Source organism: Brienomyrus brachyistius, unplaced genomic scaffold, assembly GCF_023856365.1.
Source record: "Brienomyrus brachyistius isolate T26 unplaced genomic scaffold, BBRACH_0.4 scaffold62, whole genome shotgun sequence".
NCBI classification, from domain to species: domain Eukaryota; kingdom Metazoa; phylum Chordata; class Actinopteri; order Osteoglossiformes; family Mormyridae; genus Brienomyrus; species Brienomyrus brachyistius.
In genome coordinates, this window is record NW_026042337.1 from 1012997 (window position 1) to 1032485 (window position 19489).

A 19489-nucleotide genomic window follows, 5' to 3' on the forward strand; every position below is an offset into this window, starting at 1 on the left:
GCATCATCTATAAGCATTTTCATATTCCGTACTGAACAATTAAGAAGTGCAAGATATAGCAACACCATACTAAAAGTACGGAGGTCCGCCCCCAATCTCTGTATCCGGCCAGTTTATATGTCATTTCCGTCTCCGTTTGCCGCCAGTGGGAGGGAAAAGGGCGAGGAGACGCATTTAGCTGCGTTTGTCTGATTTTATTTTACTAGGTAGTTAAGAAATTAACGGCAACCGAAGACATGAGCGACAACGAGAAGGATTTTGTCGAACGAGTACGTAAGGCGACACATTTAACTGCTCTTAAGCACTATATTTATGGAGGATGTCTGTGAGGAATGCGACCAGTGCGTGAGATGTTTTTTTCATTTGGCCGTCGTCTTTTCGGCTGCCATGTCGGTCTCGTTCAACAGCAGCGTCTCCGAAGCGGAGCCGCTTTGCTGAAAGACCGTTCGTTTGGGTTTCGTTTGTATCTCAGATTCGTATTAGTAATTTTCGGCAAACATGGAGGCCATGATGATTATCTATGTATTTATCTATGTTTGTGACCACTTTTAGCAAGCCGCTTTGCAGAGGCGATCACGTTTTCTGCCTCATGTCGGTAATGAAAGAAAGCTAACTGTTAGCATTGCGAGGGGCTGCACTAATGGCATAGTTTTTGCCTTAAACCGTGCAAGTCAAACCTTTTTTACAATTCAAGTATCATATGTGAAGAAAAGATCGTGCTATACATGGTTGGTTATCTGTTTTGAGTCGTAATTATGGCTTCTGATTTAAGTGATATAAATGAACTAACTGAAGGACTGTGCGATGTAAATAACGACAATCAATCAGAAGGCGTATAAGCCGAAGTTACAAACAAGCAATAGTGAGTAGGTAGAACCGGTAAGGTATGACCCATTTTAACTTTACTGTAGTCCCGATGGCTTCATAGGTAACATCCTTCTACGTCTGGTTGCTTAGGTGGCGGCAAATGTAAACACATACTTAAATAATGTTGGATCCTGAAGTCTTGGGCGTAGTTATGTGGTTTTGAGGTGGAGGTTTGCGCGCGGGAGCAAGGGGATCTGTGTAATGGCTACCGTGGAGTCCTTCAGCGAGGTACTGCACTACCATGCTGAGTGCCACCGCCTCTGCCGGATCTTCTGGGTTATTAATGATCCGATGGATTCCCAGTGTGTTCAGCACTTGGTGCTTTCATTGAAGCCGCTTAGATTTAAGGCTTAATCTGGTACTCGTAATAATCTGCTGTTTCAGCTCAAATCAATCTCACTGGTCTGGTATAACTCTGCAAACAGCTGCATCGATGCATGAACACCATTTAGGTCGGTTTGCTTTGATTTTTATGTAGGCGGCGCCCACAAATACCTTAGACATTCCTCTGATTTTCCCCACCCCATTTACGCTTTTCACTTACTGTAAAGCCCGACATAGATGAAGGCCTATACTTTGCGTCATAGCCGCGCCATCCTCAGTCGGTCTTTCATAGATCTCAGATATTCCCTTTCAACTTTCCTTAACTGACTATAGCAGTGCTTTGGTCCAGCATTTAGTAGCATCGCGCTAGGGAATAAGTCGGTATGTTTGAACTTCTGGACTAATACTGTCGGTTTTGGCATGTCCCAAATGACTCACATTTAGACGCAAGACTACACCACCCTTCAAATTTTGACATAAAACCTCTAGTTTATTGCAGTGTTATGGGATTTACTTAATATCACATCTGCCAATTTATCTACAGTTCTGCTTTTAAATTCAGGGATGTACCGGGGTTTAAGGACAACTGCCTCTTGTTTTGTTTTCTGACTGTAGTTTTTATATATTCTTCATCCTTTTCTTTTTTGTTAAGGTTAAGGTTGGAAGAAGGAAAATGCGGAAGAAGTCAAATGTCAAGTTTAATGAGAATAATTTGGAGCTCAGATGTGTGAAGCTGAATTTTAAGAATGCATGCTAATTGAGGAGCAAAGAAGTCTCCACATGTAGAGTGTATTGGCAGTGTGAGATGGGGGAAGAGGAAAGAAGTCAGAAATTTGAAACTGAAGAAAGAAGAAGAGATGTGTTATGAAGTTATGAAGTTATGAAGTTAAGATCAGAAGTAATCGGGGATAAGATCACTGCGCTAAGTAACTACTAGTCTGTTTATGTCATAGTATGATTTCCATTCATAAGCGTGCATGCATTTATCTGTATTGTCCAGATTTTTAATGGAGGATTGCTCTGTACTAAGCTAGTGGTTGAGTGAATCCCACTTGTAAATTAATCTACCTTTTTAAATTGAACTTTTTTTTTCTACATAGATTCTCATGCTCTTTTTTTTGAAGAGATAATCTTTTTACCCAGAGTATATATTCTTTAATTGCATATATTTTTTTATTTGAAAACCACATGTACTTGGTTGGTTTTTTTTTTTTCTTAGCTGTTTGGGATAAACCTGTATCAGATCGACAGCGATGTGTTGAAGTAGTTTTACTTTGCACTAAGCTAGCCTTGCTCCATCCAGTCTCTTCCCGCCATGATAACCCGGCTGTGATTGATCTAGGAGTCTCGCTCGGCTTCTCGGAGTGCGAGTCCACGTGGGTCGGGTAAGTCGGCCAGTCGGTCTCCCGCCCAGTCTCCGGCACCGTCCAAAGAGGGCTCCCATCACTCCAGATCCAAGTCCCGCTCCCGTTCCAGGTCCAAATCCAGGTGCGTACCCCCCCTCCTTTGTTGTCCAAGAGCTTAATGTGGATTCATGTATGTTTGGGGATATTACAGTTTTGGGACTACTCTAAAGATTTGGGTGCCTTTACATAGGCAGCAAGGTGCCGGGCTTAACACCTAAATGGGGTATTTGCTGCCTTATTAGTTAATTGGACTGCCTCAGGTGAGCCCCTCCAGACATGGGAGGATAATTATGTCCTGGCTACTTGCGGGAACAGTGTTCACTTACAGGAACAGTGTCTTAGGGGGTTATCTGTTAGCCATGCTGAAATGGGGGGGATGTTCTCCTCAGTTTTGGGAACGAGCGCCGTACTTACCTTAAATGGTCAGCTTGTTAAGTGGATGAAATTCTAGATCTGCTTGAATTTGCATCTGTAATGTTAATGGAGCGTGATCGTTCTCAGGTCTGTGGTGCACGCTCACTCTCTCTCTCTCTATAGTGAGACCTCGTTCTCTCTCGCCTGCTGCAGGTCCCGCTCTTATCGGAGCTCCCGCAGACACTATACGCACTCTCGGTCCCGCTCGCGCTCCCGCCGGCACCGCTCGAGGAGCCGCTCCCGCAGTGGCGACTACCGCCGGCGCCGTAGCCACAGCCGCTCGCCCATGTCCAATCGCCGGCGGCACATTGGCAACAGGGTAGGGACCCGACGCCTTGGGTGCGAGTCCTGCAGTGGGATGCTCTGGTTGAGAGTGGGAGGTGCACTCTGCTCTGTGTTATTGGGGAGGTAAATATTCTCTTTGGGTGATCTAGTTGTTTTTTTTTTCCCACATTAAACTCCTACAGTATATAATATTTAACTTTTTAAATTGCTGGCTTTCACCAGAAGATGAGTTTGAATAAAAAAAACATGACGGATGCATTTGACTGAAAATCTATGATTCTTGATTGAAATCCTCCAGAGTTTGCCGTCTGTCCGTTTACGCACTAGTCCCGTGTTATGAGAAACTATTGATTCCAGGGAGAAATCCGTTTCATCTATTTCTCTCAGGCTGTTTCAGATCTGTGCAAAGTTAAGGTTTGTGCAGTGCAATTGGAAGATTTTTTTTTTTCCCCCTCCTGTATTCTTGGCGTGGATGATCTTCAGATTTCTGTGGTGTTTGACCTGATGCTTAACACTGTAGGGCCAGGGGGGACGTGGCTGGAAGCTTGGGCTTGGCGGTGAGTGGTGAAGCGAGTCGCCTTCACCTTTGATGTTTTTAGGACGTGCAGGAGTGGAGGTCAAAGAGGCTCATCCCCATTAGCGAGCAGCATCAGAGTGCATCTCTGGGTTAATGACATGGGGATATAGCTTTGGTAATGGAAACGTCGCTTAGCTTTTACTGGGCTGTTGGCTTTATTGGCGCTGCACATTAGTGACAGCATGATGCATAGTATTATGTAACAAGTGAGCGGAGTTTGTCATTATGCTGCGAGATGTAAAGTACTCAGATCTTGTCTACAAACCCAGAAGGCAACTATCTAGATTTTTAGTAATACGCTTTTACAATTTTAAATTGCAGAAAAATTATTAATTCAAAATGGGTAGAAACCAAATCCTTAATCTCATTTGCTGTTGCAAGAAAATGGTGGCGTTGCACTGGCCAAATGTCTAACAATCTGTTGTTTGTTCTATAGCTGTGGTTACAAAACAAGCATTAATGTATTATTATTCTGCTGGGCTGTGTTGCAAACCTGAAGTCTTAGTTAGAATAATTTCCCACACCTTCAACTGTCCCTAATCCTTTATCTGGATTTTTAAAAAATTTTTGGCCTCTTCACTGAGCAGCCGGACAGTGCTGTCGGAATGACTAAACACATTAGTATCTGCTGTGATGGATTTATTTAATTGTTGTGTACAGGGTGTTTAGACTGTACCGACTTAAACTGAGCAAACACCCCTCGTGGGTGATGTTCATGAGAGAGGCTATTAGTGTGCAGAATGACCTAAGAGTACCTGTGGTTTTGTCAACATGACAAATTTGTGGGGTCAAATGTTTGGCGGCGCTTTCCCCACAATACAGCTGCTTTTGTTTGAATGGCGGAGAAGGTAGAAGCAGCCCGCTTTTTGATCTATAGGGGGTAGTTGGTAAGGATTTGGAGCTTTTCTATTCCGCCCTGTGGCTGTGTCCATGCTGAAGGACTTGGGCCGTGTTCTGATCTGTCTTCAGGCCAATCCAGACCCGAACTGCTGCTTGGGCGTGTTTGGTCTCAGCCTGTACACCACCGAGCGTGACCTGAGGGAGGTGTTCTCCAAGTACGGCCCCCTGGCCAGCGTCAGCATCGTGTATGATCAGCAGTCTCGCCGCTCCAGGGGCTTTGCCTTCGTTTACTTTGAAAACAAGGATGACTCCAAAGAGGTAAGAGCTCAGCTGGAAGGGTGCTGGGGAATTGCAGTCTGCTGCAGACATGGTGAGGAGGGCAGACTTTTTGTCTACTTTGAAACACATGAGGACTACAGCCTGGAGATAAAATGTGCATGCAGAATGTTTATTTTAGTGTCTTGGTCGTTTAATAAAAAAAAAAAAACGTCTCGGTCGTTAATGTCAGCATTCTGAAAACGTTTTGTTTACAAACTGTGTGGTTAAGTCTGTGTTCAGGATACAGGGCAGGTTTCCCTGATTCATGCTTGTCTGTCTGGTGCTGTTCCCCAGACAATCTTGAAATAGCTCTCAGTAGAAGGACTTCCTGATTTTAGCTCACCGATTAGAACGTTGTCTCTCTTTCCATGGCTGGCAAACATTTCAGGACCCAAGTCCCCATAGTCTTGGGATCACTTTGTACAACCTGGCGTTTCCCCTGCCGCACACGTTTCTTGGCTTTACGAGGCTGATTCATGAGGCTGCTGTTTAGCTGAGGAGGTTTCTTGCGATTTGTCTGCTGTCAGGCCAAGGAGCGTGCAAACGGAATGGAGCTGGATGGCCGTCGGATCAGAGTCGACTACTCCATTACGAAGAGGCCTCACACCCCGACCCCTGGCATCTACATGGGACGGCCAACCTAGTGAGTGATCCTGGACTTCAAAATAGTGCTTCTGCTTGTACGGGAGGCCATCAGCGTACAGGGTTCTTGGAACGTTGACCTCTTGTCACCCCCCCCCCCCCCCCCCCCCCCACTTTGACCTGGTTGTGCTCTCTGTAGTGGTGGGGCTGGAGGTGGACCCAGTTTCCGTCGTTCTTCACGCGATTATTACGACAGAGGGTACGACCGGGGCTACGATCGCTATGATGATCGGGACTACTACAGGTCTTACAGGTGCGTGCTCGTGGCCTATCCTAGCCAGTTGTACGTCGAATCTGAATTGTCCTGTAGGCAGTGTGAGGCTTGTGACTTTTTTTACTTGGGGCTGTGCCGTTTTACTTTTTGTGGCATTTTATGCATTAGGATTGCCTTTTAATTTTATATCGGGCTTTGCTGTTCAGCTCTTGTGGTACAGTGGGTAATCTGCTTAAACATGCCTGTTTATACCATTTAGTGAGCCAAGACCTGAAGCTTAGTCTCTTTCCAGACGCAGGTCCCCGTCTCCGTACTACAGTCGTGGGGCGTACAGGTCCCGGTCACGGTCGCGCTCCTACTCGCCTCGTAAGTGCCTCCTAAGACCCCAGGTTGCCACCATATGCCATCTGACTGGGAATAAGACGTTGATGTTCTGCTGGTGAAATGTAGACTGTGTATTGATGTCGCCCTGGGTCGCAGTCCTCATCGCTTTCTTTCTCTCCACAGGTCATTACTGAAAAGCGTTTACGTCACAAGCAGCCCTTGTGTTGGTGGTGACAACGGTCACAGACGTTTGGTTTGGAAAGGGGGGGCTATATGTTTCGTCATAGTCGGTTTGTCCCTATCAGAAGTTCTGCCTGCCACCGATACCCCAAATTGTAGATGAGATTGTGTTTTGTGTGTGTGTGTGCATTTTTTTTTTTTTCTTTGTGCATTTTGGATGCGTCGTGTTGACTGCTTCCCTACTTTTTTTTTTTTCTCCATTTATTTGTAGATGTACACAAACCAGGTTTGTATATAGGAAGTGGTTCATTTGGGCTGGGGTACATTTCCACAGCTTTGATACTGTACTGTGTTCTGCTTTTAATTCGGCAGTATTCAAGCAATAAACTGCCTATTCACACAATGCCTTGTCCTTGATCGGTCTCTTCCCCCCCCACCCAGCTTGCCTGTCATTTGGGTGAACACTGTGTGGTGCACATTTGCCATGACTTGCCTGCGCAGTTCACAAAGCTGTCGTCTTTTGTGCACACTGGGGATGAACTTGCCGGAAAATTCCAAATCCCCGATTATTCTCTTCTCAATGTAAGTCAAATCGTTTAACAGCTGAGGGTTTGTCCCAAGGAGCCATGTCAGATCGACATTTTGTTGCCCTGGTTCAACTGGTACCTGAAGCTGAAAAGTAACGTCACCTTGACGTATTCAACCTGTTGAGCAGGGGCAACTGTTATGGCCACCATTTTGAAATGTTGAAGAGTCCCATCAAAGTCCTCTTTTGTTGTAAGCCCTGGGTGTAAGAATCGGCTAGGTGAGGATGTCTTCCAACCATAAAAGGCAACACTGTCCTCCTCTGCCATCTCCATCTCGGCCATCTTCATCGGTGGGGTGTGCCGAGGTTATTCTGGTGACCAAGTGGTGGTTGCAAAGCGAGCAAACGGTTCGCCTGACAACTGCTACATACTTCGCTGTGCGAACGTGCCACAAGCCATTGGTGCATTTTGTGTTCTTTCTGAAAGGGAAAGAATCTGAGAATCGTAATCTTGGGCAAAAGATCGCTACGTGCGCACGAAATATGTACACGGTAGAATCACATGTTATGTTAGCATGAATTGAATCATTTTGACGTTCATAGGGTGTTGACTTACAAGGAGGTGTATCCTTCCCTCCCAGAAATGTTTAGTTGAGTTGTAGAATCAAGTCTATTTTATTGGCATAAGCTGTTTCACTTTTTTTTTTCTCCCTACACTAATGCAGTTGCATCAGGACAGGGTGCCACCAAATGACGACTCATTGGTCACTTTTTTAGATTTTGGTTTTTAATCTTCCAGGCTAAAAGACTTCTTTCACAAGGTAGTAAAGTTTATCACAAAAAAATGGTCCACAATTCATGGACTCTGCAGCGCACGATAATTTCAACTGTGTTTGAAAGCCTATTGACTGGGACCGTCTTTATGTCTCATAATCTGTGCCACCGCACTAAAACATGAATGAGATGGTTTATGAAAAGAGCCAGAGACAAATAACACTTCAGAAGATTTTGTCTCCACCTTACTCGTTGCACGTCGTGATATCGTTTGTGAAACATTACCAAGGCATTATCACATACAAGTCAAACGATCAGCACTCGGCTTTGATTTAAAACGGTGTTGCGGCTCCTGACCAACAGCAGGTGTCGCACTTTCTTAATTTTCACTTCAGCACAGTTCGTTCCTTTATACTGCAATCTATTTTCCAATATGCTCTGGAGATACTCGAGGTTCCGAGTTCATTGTGGATATCAGGATATTCCCCATCTTATATTCCACCCTGCGAAAATACAATTACTATTAATTGGTAATGTGCATGACAATAGTTAAAAATTTCATTTTTAGAAGGCCTGTGTATCAAGCCTTTTGTGAGATTTGTTTACAATTCAAAACTCGCAGAATCAGAACTTAATTGACAAAATTAAACTTTTAATGAAAAAACGATAGTTTCCGTAATATTCTCTCTCTCCTGTGCGGCACATCACAATGGGAAGATTCCATAACACAAGTGAAAAATGTTAGTTTACAATCGACGAAACAAAGAATATCGAGGTTTTACGATTTCGCTCTATTTAGACGGCAAGTATCCCTCGGCACAAACACGTTATTATTGAAAACATACCGATACTTTCAACCGCATTCTGAATCTAAACAGATTGTGGCGAAAGAAACCCACATATGCCTGACAATATATATATATATATATATATATATATATATATATATTAATTTTCAGTCTTTTTTTTCATTTATTTAATTTTTCACTTTTGCATTTAATGTAATGCTGATTTGATAAATTATGTGGCATTATTTAGGTTCATTTTTTAATTAAAAATATTTTATGTGCAAATTACGTTGTATCTCACTTAATGTTCCGTGGCCATATGACCAGCTCTAGATTTCTTAATGCAAATGAATTATGGTTCAATATTTGAAAATTGTCACAATACAAGGTTCTCCTTGATCAAACACATTTTGTTAAAAATGTGAGCGAGCGGTGAGATTTTTAAAGTGGAAACTGATATGCAGTGTGACGAATGTATTCTGAACATGGCGTGGTTAAAGCTGTGTAAGGAGCAAGGACAGGTCTGAGTAAGGGTCCACGGAGCAGTGTTTTATACCTATTTTACATTTCATGTAGTATTGTGTTCTATGTTTTTATGTCCGCTGAAAACGCAGAAAATAACACGTTTGTCAGCGGTGCAGGGTTTTCAAAACATATATTAACGTATCTACGCACGCAATAGTAAATTTGGGCTTTCGTCGAGAAATTGTTTTGCTTTTTCTACGTACAAGGTCGCAGCTACACTTTAACAATTTATATAATTTACTTAATTCAGTTTAACCAGAAATCTCCCCGAGAAATTTAATGCCTTCAGTCTGTAAAGTTTAGACATTCCATCGGGAAGTGTAGATCGGACTAGAATAACCAGGTCTGTCGTATGAACTGAAATGTGGTGGCAAATTAAACCTGGTTTCACTACCATGTTTAAAACAAGGCTTCGTAAAACCCCGTCACGCCGACGATCGCTTCCTGTAATGGTTGCGTCGAGGGCAACGCGGTGAAGTTGATACGATGTCCGTCGGCTGGTTAGTGCCTAACAAAGGAATTCGCAGTGTAGGCCCACGATGCGTGTTATTGCATTACACTGGTGGTTTTACGGAACATGATATTCAGCTGCATCATCCTTCTTCCTTGAGAAATAATCGTATGCGCGAACTGCTTACTTTAAGCGCTGCTTGAAATTAAATCTTTATATTTATCGTGCAGGTAGACAAACAACTGCTGGCGGATCGCTTACGCAATAACTTCGATTAAGGGCCGTATTGTGTGCCTGGGTGTAACCCCTCGATAATACATGTATGTAGGATTTTCTTAGAATAATGCAACGTCTATAACCTAAACAATTTATGTTGCGTGCCATTTGCTGCGCCGTCGACGTTAAAAGCTTACTTTTTTTGTTTTATAAGAAAATAAATCCCATATGTACCTAAATGCAGTCTGTAATTTCGGAAATTTAATTTAGAGCAAATAAGTGGAGAACAAATTTTGGGGTTAGGCAGTTCCCATGTTTAACATGACCAGATCCTAGTCCATTTTGTTACACACTCTAAATGGACTCTTCGCAGGCGTTGAAGTTCCTCCTGCCGCTTGCCAGGTCTACTGCCATGTGTGGGGGCGTGTTCCCGCCCCCCTTTCGGGTAAATTCGGCCGTATTCGGCTTCTGGGAGTGGATGTCCGAAGACTCAGTCATACGGGAAATCCAACCTCTTTACCCTTCAATCAATCCAACCTCCCAAACTACTGAGAAAGCGCAAAGCGAGATAGACGCAGCGATAGCGGACGCGAGGCCGTCGCCGGTGCAGCGCGACCCCGGTGCGTGTTTGTCGTTTTTGGGTCCCGCTGCATCAATTACTGAAACGAAACGCCTGCGCTTTCTTAGACGAGGGCGAAATTCAGGTTGTCATTCACCAGTACCTGCAATCGTTGAGTAAAATAAAATTTAGATTAATGGCTATAATTCCACGCCCTCCACCCAACCCCCCCTCCCTCAACAAATGACCTGCTTCTATGTAGGCAATATTGAAAGCACGTCTTTCGTGGGAGGGGAGAGGGTTGTCGTTATGGTTTGTTTTCATTTTCCATATATTATGACCACCGTGCGCTTTAACGCAGCTTACCAATAACACAACACTACTGCTACTATTTAAGTGGGTTGAATGAACGACCTCGCTGACTCCGACAACCCCCCCTCTCTTTGATTAATTTACCCGGAGGGTGATCTTGGTGCCACTTGGCACCTACACGCCAGTTCGTTCGGAGCACAGATGCTGTCGTGCACAGCACATCCAGGCTACAAACAAAATTTCTGATATTTTAAAGGCAGATTTTATTTAGAGGCGGTGCTTGCTGGCTTCAGGGTAGCGTCGTAACGACACTTTTTTTTTCTACCCCAGTCAAAAGTGTTTGACCAGGAGCAGAGTTGGAACCGGGGGTGGACTGGACTTGGGGGGTGATAACTGCTTTTTGCAGGGTTTTTCCTCTTTTATTTTTTTCTTTTATTTTGTATTTTTTTCCTATTTCGTCCTCTAGATTTTTCTTCCCGTCTTATTTCATATCGGGATTCCCTTTTGGATCATGAACAAACTATACATCGGGAATCTGAGCCCTTCGGTCACCGTTGAGGACTTGAAGCAGCTCTTTGGTGAAAGAAAGCTTCCCTTAGCCGACCAGGTCCTGCTAAAATCCGGCTATGCCTTCGTTGATTTCCCCGACCAAAACTGGGCCATTAAAGCCATCGAGACTTTGTCAGGTAAGTGTACTGTACACTTCAGAGATCACCCAGTCTCGGTACGTAGCACATGGTATCAAAAGATGAAATCATCAAAACATTTCTTTGAAAAGGAAATTGAAGTAACACTGGAGATCTTCGCAGGATTTCGCTTGGGACGCCGTGCGCGCAGTGTTACATCAGTGCCCGAGTTGAGATAGTAACTCCCATACGGTCATCTAAAATGGAGCAAATTAAAGATCACATCTACTCACCAGAATACTCCAACGGAGAAGATCAGCGCATGCAATGCCTTTAACGGTCAAAACCCGGAGGTATAATGCTATTTGTATCTGCCGAAAGGTCTACTTCGCAATCACCCGTAGACATTTATGGGATGGTCTGATGCCCGGGTAGACATAATTATTTTTCAGTTATTTTTTGTTTTGATTTTATTGAAAAGAGCCGACGAAAGTAACCGTAAAGAATGTGTCAAATCCATGTTCCTAAGATGCCCGGGTAGGTTTTTACGAGGTGTCCTGAGGGTAGGTGATGGGGGTCCGGAGGAAAGTGCTGATAAACAGGTAGCTGGGGGAACGAGGTGAGACTCCAGTTCCTAGCTGCGCCAGGCCACTTCAACTCAATCGCAGCGTAAAGGGAAAATGCAGCTTAGCCCCTCGCACGCTGTTCAATTAAAGCTCAGCCTTATCAACAGGCGGGGAAGCCGTACCCCCGAGATAAATAAAAGCATATCCTTTTTAGGAAGTCTTACCTTAGGTCTTCCTCACAATATTTAGTGTTAAAATAATACTGTCCCCTCAGCTGGCTAAGTGGTTTGTGGGAGTGGAGAGCATGGCTGCCTGTTCATCATTGTGAGTTTTTAAATATGAGCTCATCAAGCTCTTTTGGCGCCGATTTTCTAAAGTGTAATTAATAAAAGAAATAACATAAACGTGTCCATTAATTGAAGGCAATCCATTGTTCTTCCATGGCCATTTAAAAACCCGGAAACTCTGGTTTATGCTTAATTTTTAAATTTTTAAATGTTCCAGAAAATCTTTTTAAATTGTCCGGTATTCTTAGCAGATTGATTAAAAAGTCTCAATAGAAATGTAAATAATAATATTAAAATATACGGGCACATCGTTTTATGGCGTTCCCACGCTGAGTTGTAATACTGATGTTCTTGGCTAGGTAATCATATATTTATTTTTCCTCTTCACAGGAAAAGTTGAATTACACGGCAAGGTGATTGAGGTAGACTACTCTGTTCCGAAAAAACAAAGGTAATTCTGTATTTTGTTTTTAAATATCTATATCATGTCACTACGTATGCCCCAAAACTCAATGGCGATGGAAGACAGGGGCACGCTGTTGTGATGGGCACGTTTTTCTGAATAATGCTATCATTTTAACACAGTAACGGGTGGTGTACAAAGCCCACGGTTTTCTCACCTTTATTTATCTACAATGTCGAAAATTGTTGCTATTAAAACAGACTTGACTGTGTTTAACGTTCTACATGTTTATGTACGTTTATGCTGTGGTAAACAATTACATTATAGAATGAGTGCACGCTAAAACAAATACTTCCTGTTTTAACGTCTCGTGCATATTTCCATAATTGTTACTGTTATTTTACTAATAGAGAATATGTTTTGGAATACGAAGGGAGTGTGACTCGTTTGTTCCAATTTACTTCCTTATTTTTTGTGTGTTTGTGGTGTAAGAAAGTAAGATTAATACGCCAAGAGCTCATTAATATGCCTCTTTAATTTGGGAGATCTAATGATTGTTCATGAATTGCATCTACAATAATAAAGCACACGGTAAAGTGTTTGACTTTAACGTGCAGGCTATACTGGTATACGTATAGAAATTTGATTCCGCTACAATCACCCTGACCTTCCTTTATAAACTGTTTTCACCCTCTATTCCCCATATTATTATTTTTAGATGGCTTTTCCAACGATTGTAGGCCCTTTTGCGTGAGAAGGCCTCATTTATAGTTCTGCATTAACTAGGTTAACAGACAAGAAAATGCATTAACCGTTAGACTGGATTGCGGAACGCAAATACGTGTGTGCCCGAATGATTAAGAGTTACAATGTGAAGAAATGTGAAGAATTGAAATACGAGATGTTTACCATATTAGTAGCTTTGCTGATAAAGGATTATGGGATTGCACTGCAGAATAGGCGTTGTTCGGGATGTCTGTTGACGGTAAAATAGTAGATGGTTGAAAATATATTAGTGTTTAAATACGATTTTAATTCCCACCGTGAACATCCACATTGTTTCCAAGTATAAGCATTGCAGTTGTTTTGTACATTACAAAAAGGCGGGCACGCGGGGAAGAAGGATTTCCGTTTTAAGCTTAAGGCCGCGTGACCCTACGGTGCAAATGCGGGGCCTGCGAGCACGTGACCGCCGCTATATATTCTACATGTGTTGCAGCCACGTTCGAATAGTACAACGGGAGGGTGGGCGATCCGAGGGCTCCACGTCGCCCAGTTCCGTCAACTAGCCACGCTTCCGCAATCTATAATGTCACATAAAGAAATACCGAGCGTTTAATGGGAACGCCGAGAGAGCGCTGCAAAACTAGGCCTTATCCACACGACCCTTTAAAATGAAACCAAATGGCGGAATACTTCACAGGAAAGCATTTTGCATTCATGTGAAACGAGCAGCCAACTAAGATATCTGGGATATTGCTATTATAAAAGATTCGATTCCCGATTAATATTGATTGCTTGATTGTATGTATTCGGTGTGTGTATCGTAATGCTTTTAGAAATGGGCAGAGCCCAGATTTCAAATAAAGCATGGCAGCCGTGGTAGTACAGCCGCCCCCTGACATGGAGACGGATCTCCGCAGAAAGCATGCAGAAAGTGTGCGTTGGGCTCTCTCATTGGTGATGCATGGTCCATACAGCTTAAGGAGGTGGTCTAGATTACGTTTGGAACAAGGAAGCTGTCGTATGTACATTCACTGGCCTGCATGGAATTCCGTTTCGTGCACCTTCCAAAAAATTTCAAGTTAAAATGGCAACGGGCGCGAATGAGCAAACGAGGCACTTGGCAATTTTGATGATTGACAAAAAAATAATTCCAAAGAGTTAACTAACTGAATAAAATTGCTCCCCTTGACTACACATTTTTTTGTCGAGCAAAAGCAGCACATAACGAATTCCTTTAGAAATAATTTTAATTCAGCGTCACGACGTTTAAAGAGTGGAAGCGTGTTAAATTTCCAAGTTTACTATTCGGTTAAAAAAACACGGGCAGTTATTAATTAGCAGGACACTGCATCATGATCGTGGCGATGATGACCAGTTAACGTTTTTGTGATGGCGGTTAGGGAGTGATTTAGATATTTTAATGTATACTTAAAGTAAGTATTTAATACAATTATGTGAAATTAATTTCTGTATTTCTATATACAGGTATGCAGGTGTCAGTTGTTTGTGATCCATTGAGATCTATTTGTGTACCCTGATTAGGTAAAACTGCTTGTGTAATTTCAGCTTTCAGGCTTTCTGCAGTTTACTACAAAATGTGGTACTTTTTCCATCATTCTCTAGCAGTAACTTGCCTGAAAAGACTTCTGCATTGTCCTGAACTATGTTTACAGTAAATTTACATAAAGTTAAACATGTTTTAAACCAGTCATCTGTCATCCATTTAAGTTCAGGGGATGAAGCTTTTAAGGACAGTTATAAAGTGTTTGTGCAAATTCACAGGTAGTCAGTTAAATTGTGCAGTTGTGGTGCCCTGGATACTTAAATTGGTTATTGGTTATTGTAATGAAATTGGGAGTGTTTCTTTTGAATGCTGAGGTGTTTTACACAAATTACATTGTTTGATGAAACATAATTTATACGTTTAAGCCAATTCTGAAATGTTTGGGTTGACACTAAAACATTTAGCTATAGTTTGGGTGTCTTATTCATGTGCCTTTTAATGCACTTGCATCATAAGACACTCCAGTGGAAGGTTTTATGTGTAATGTTTATATATATATATATATATTTATATATATATTTGTTTTTATGGATTCTTAGTATATTTTTTGAGTTGGAGGAATTATCAAAGTGTTTGTTTGCTACCCTTTAGGAAGATTCCATAATGTTCCACCCTGAAGGTAAAATATTTTCCCCTGTTTAGAAACATTAGAGTTTTAGCTTCTTGTGAACAAAATGTTCTTAGAATCGTCCGAGAAACGCCGCTAATTCTGCAATCCAGGTTATTTCTCTTATGGTCTTCTAGTGAAGATACTTCAGATTTGAGTATGGCAGTGGCCAGGTTGGACATATGGAACAATTTTGAAATTTAAAATAAATTGCATAATGTTAGCTGCATTGTTGTAAATATTTTGTTTTAAAATGTTGTATAAAAATGTTACTACTAATAATTATAATAAGGTAAATTGTTTGAAGACGATGGAGTACTGTAATGTTGTTACCATAATTCTTTTAGGACTTATTGCTGTTGTTAATGTGAAATTGTGTGACATTGTAATTGACAGTTGTGTTTGCGTTGCATGATTTAATAGGCAAAATAACATGTATGTTTTCTTGTGGTAATTAGGTGGATTTTAATAACACGCCTTTCATATAAATTAGCAAGGTAGCCTACCCAGTACAGCCTGTGTGTCTTGAGGTGCTGTTTGCTCACACATGAAGGATTAAGTGTCATAAAAGTTTGGAAACATGAGGCAAAACGTAGACATAGGTCTAGTTTACAGCTTTGATAAAGTTGTACTGCATATGTGCTTAATGTGTGATGTCCCTTTAAAGTGCTTTAAAACAAAGTTTTATAAAGTGTTTAGTCTTATTCTGAACAAAACATGTTTTGTTATTAAAACGGCAGCCGTGATGCACTTTGGTTTTTTGATGTTCTGCAGCTCTAGTTAGGAAAACGACCTCTTCTGATATGTTTGGATGTGTAGCTTGCCTCTCAACTTGGATTGTTCGAGGAGATTGGGGGGGGGGGGGGTTGCAGATAAGCAGAACTGTGTTGTGGTCCTGTGTCGTCTTGATGCTGTCCTGAGTGTTTACAACAGGGGGGTCTGAGTCAGAAAATAATGACTAGCTAGATTTAGCGCTGAATGAAGTACTTTCAAGACTGGAGTAAAGACTAGAATAGAAAAGGCTAATGGAATGAAATATCTCAAAGGTGGTGGATGGTTTGGTGGAGATACAAGATTCGCTTAGGGTGAAGCATCCTGCAAAACGTCAGAAATGCTCAGTTTTCCCTTGTTTTTAAATCTTTGTGTGTTTAATTGTAGTTTCCATTGTTACTTTTTCATCATGTTATGTGTAGAACTGTGACAGGAGCCTAACAGGAGTGAAATCCATGTAAAATTTCCCATTTGAGGTTTTTTGGAAAAGGAGATGTTTTCTGTTGCATAGTGCTTTGCATGCCAGAAAAGTATCTGTGGAAATGCAAAATTAATTTGTTAAAACAGGAGAGATTTTTGTAAACGCTGGTGAATTAGCCTTAACCGGCCCTAAAGAGGGTTCTTTAGTTTATTTTTAACTCCTGTGATGGTTCAGTCATGACATGCCTGTTAATTGTGAGCTTATTGCTGCCTCTGATTTGGGTTTATTTTTACAATTTTCTCAGATAAAAATTGTTGCGTATTTTTGTGGTAATTTTTAAATTCTGAGACCGTTAATAGTGACATTTGGCGAAAGATCTGACACTGGATTAGTTGGGGGGGGAAAAGACACTCAAGCTACCAGCAGTGGTGGGACGCACCATTTCACCCCCCCCCCATTTTCATTGTCTGAGGTTTTTATTTATTTTTACTTTTCCTTTTTTTTTAAATAGCACAATTTTTAATTTTATAAAGCAGTCTTTTTCGATTTCTTTGACCATAAAAAATTAAAGAAACCGTGTACAAACATTTATTTACTTTTCCAGAATGTTGGAATATTAAAATATGAATAGATGTCTGTATTAAAATTGTAGTGGACTGGTTCATGCAGTTTTGCTTTTTTGTTTATTACACACTAGTTTATTATTAAGTTTTTTAGCATGCCTGAATAATCACTATTAAAAGCTTTCAAAATAAACCTACAAGATCTTATGTGTGGAAAGTTCGTGTTTAAATGTGACATAACATTTGAAATATTTCTAATTACTTTTCCTTTAATCATTTACTTGAAACAAATTATCATTTACAAACCTCTGCTATTACAAAAAATACATGTTTTGTGAAACTTTTAGATCATTAGTGTGCTGAAAATCGTTCTGAACGATAAAAGCAAGAATATTTAGTTTAAAATATTATTTTGCAGGTGAAATGCAAAATAAATAGTGGCTGCTTTGCTCTGAACTAGTGTAATAAGTTCTGATAGGAGTTTAGACAGAAAGGTAATGTCACTCCTCAGTCACCACGTTTGAGATTTGGTTTTCATATATTTATGATCAAGTTACATAATTTAATTGCTGTCAGCTTAAATGCAGGTTTAAAGAGAAACAAATGTTGTGATCCTAATTGTAAATTAAATCTCGTGATTGATTTATTTCTTTCTTTTGAAACCCGTCAGTTATTCTGTGGAAATGTTATTTGTGGTGTGGAAACGCTTTGTGTTTCTGAAAACTTAAATGGAGCCGTTTCATCAAAGGTCGATTCTGAAGGCAAGGGATTGATCATCAGTGACATATTCTTGAAAATCCGTGAAAAATCAGTCTATTGTTTGATTAACAATGGAATCAAACTCACATTTTGCATCTCACATATACCTCCAAGTGTCCATAATGCTATTTTGCATTTCTGAAATTTAGCTTAAATTTTTCTACTTCCAGAAAAACTTGCTTTTGGGGTGATTAAGTCAGAGGAGATTCTTCAGACGAGGTTTGCTGTTTGCGGAGTTACTGTTCTAATGTTTCTTTGTGGCCACCACTTGTTTGATTTTTATTTTTTTTTATTCTCTTGTCGAGATGTAAAATCCATATTCTTTTGCCTGAAGGTTGATTTTTGTCAGTTTTCTAAGCCGAAATTGATTCCTTTTAAATGCGGATACCCTAACGATTTGTCAGATATGTTGATTTAATGTTAACTTTTTTTTGCAGTGAGGTTTCATTTCTATCATTTTAAATTTGAAGCCACTGGGATTCAGTCCTTGTTAGTGATAGGTATTTAGCTTTTTAATGTTCGACGAGGATTTAAGAATATCCTGTATTTGATTACGAAGAGGAGGTGGGAAATGCAGGTGCTGTGAGGGACGCGGAGGTGATCTGTGTTTGGGAAGGAGACCTCAAGGTGACTGGAACAATGGAGGTGAAAACTTCGACTTTAGGAAATGTGGAATCTTCTTCCGGTCATTCCCCCTTTCCCTGAATGCTGCTGGGTGGGGGGAGCAGAATACCAGAAGATCTGCTGGAACCATGTTGATGGGGGGGGGGGGGGGGTCCTTATCCGAACGTGGACGCTCATGTAAAAGTGTGCAGCATAGCATCCATCAGTGCCGCTCTCGCCGTAAGACACCAGCCTGAATACGGCGTCCTGCTGCTGTTTCTGATATCCGGCCAGGAGCCGTGAGCGGTAAATGCATATAGTTCATTTGGAATGATTTGTACCCGGGGCCTTGCCGGCATGGGCGGTGTGAGCCTTGCCATGGCCCCTGGGGTGGCGTGACAGCTGACAGTGGAGGTTGGACATGGAGCTTGGTCCTGGTGAAGTTGCGATGGCTTGGCGACTGGGAACTGAAATGAGCACTAGGCTGAGGGTCTCTGTCCAACAGCGGGAGGCAAGTTAGCACTGCGATCGCGGGGGTCCCTTTAAATCGGAGCCCGTTCGGGGACTGGCGGGCTTATCTGAGTTAGCTTTAATGTTTATTCTAGTCTTTGCTCATGAACTTTAAAAAACAGTTCTGTGAAATGGGCTTATTTTTTTCCTTTTCATACTGGAGCTTGATCACAGGTGAGCTTATCTGTTCCGCGGTGGAAGGGTTCCATCGGGTTCTTATCCCCATGTGGGACCCCCCCCCCCCCGGTGACCCACCTGCTCTCCGACATTCACGTGGGGCCTGTGGAGTCCCAATCGGCCGTGACCCCCCCCATGCTGATCGAGCTCCGAGGTCTGCTGGTCTTTAAAGTCGGCTCAGGCTGTCGATTTTGATGTTTTCTGTTCTACGCGGCATTGAGACGTCAGGATGATGTCAGAGCTACACCGAGCTGCGTCGTGGTGACGGAAGTGAGACCGCCACACTTGGAATGCGACGCCGCGCGTCATGGGTGCAGCTCGGGGAAACGGCGACGGCTCACGCTTAGAAATGCAAAGCATGTAA

At 41.9% G+C, this 19489-nt stretch overlaps 2 protein-coding genes and 1 long non-coding RNA gene across 4 annotated transcripts in view; 2 read left to right on the plus strand and 1 right to left on the minus strand.

Annotated features, from left to right (window-relative positions):
- Positions 1-120: 120 nt before the first annotated feature.
- tra2b (transformer 2 beta homolog) lies at positions 121-6794 on the plus strand. The gene is made up of 8 exons (XM_049001864.1): positions 121-269; positions 2534-2679; positions 3165-3330; positions 4843-5031; positions 5559-5674; positions 5813-5926; positions 6180-6253; positions 6395-6794. The coding sequence occupies exons 1-8, from the start codon at positions 237-239 to the stop codon at positions 6403-6405; spliced, it is 849 nt and encodes a 282-aa protein (XP_048857821.1). The 5' UTR covers positions 121-236; the 3' UTR covers positions 6406-6794.
- Positions 6544-12191, minus strand: LOC125725176 (uncharacterized). The gene is made up of 2 exons (XR_007387367.1): positions 11462-12191; positions 6544-8194 (listed from the first exon to the last, which is right to left on the minus strand). It is a non-coding gene; the product is annotated as an uncharacterized LOC125725176 (long non-coding RNA).
- The window catches only part of igf2bp2a (insulin-like growth factor 2 mRNA binding protein 2a), a 36741-nt gene continuing 27531 nt past the window's right edge, over positions 10280-19489 (plus strand). For both annotated transcript variants that reach the window (XM_049001853.1, XM_049001854.1), the window contains exons 1-2: positions 10280-11228; positions 12412-12472. In XM_049001853.1, coding sequence (XP_048857810.1) covers positions 11054-11228; positions 12412-12472 — 236 coding nt within the window. In that variant the 5' untranslated portion in view covers positions 10280-11053. The remainder of the gene's footprint in view (positions 11229-12411; positions 12473-19489) is intronic.

Excerpts from the sequence above, each read along its gene's own strand:
- tra2b (XM_049001864.1), top strand. The coding sequence starts at position 237 with ATGAGCGACAACGAGAAGGATTTTGTCGAACGA. Across the intron at positions 270-2,533 it reads AGAAGGATTTTGTCGAACGA|GAGTCTCGCTCGGCTTCTCG; the intron begins GTACGTAAGGCG and ends TGATTGATCTAG. Across the intron at positions 5,032-5,558 it reads ACAAGGATGACTCCAAAGAG|GCCAAGGAGCGTGCAAACGG; the intron begins GTAAGAGCTCAG and ends GTCTGCTGTCAG.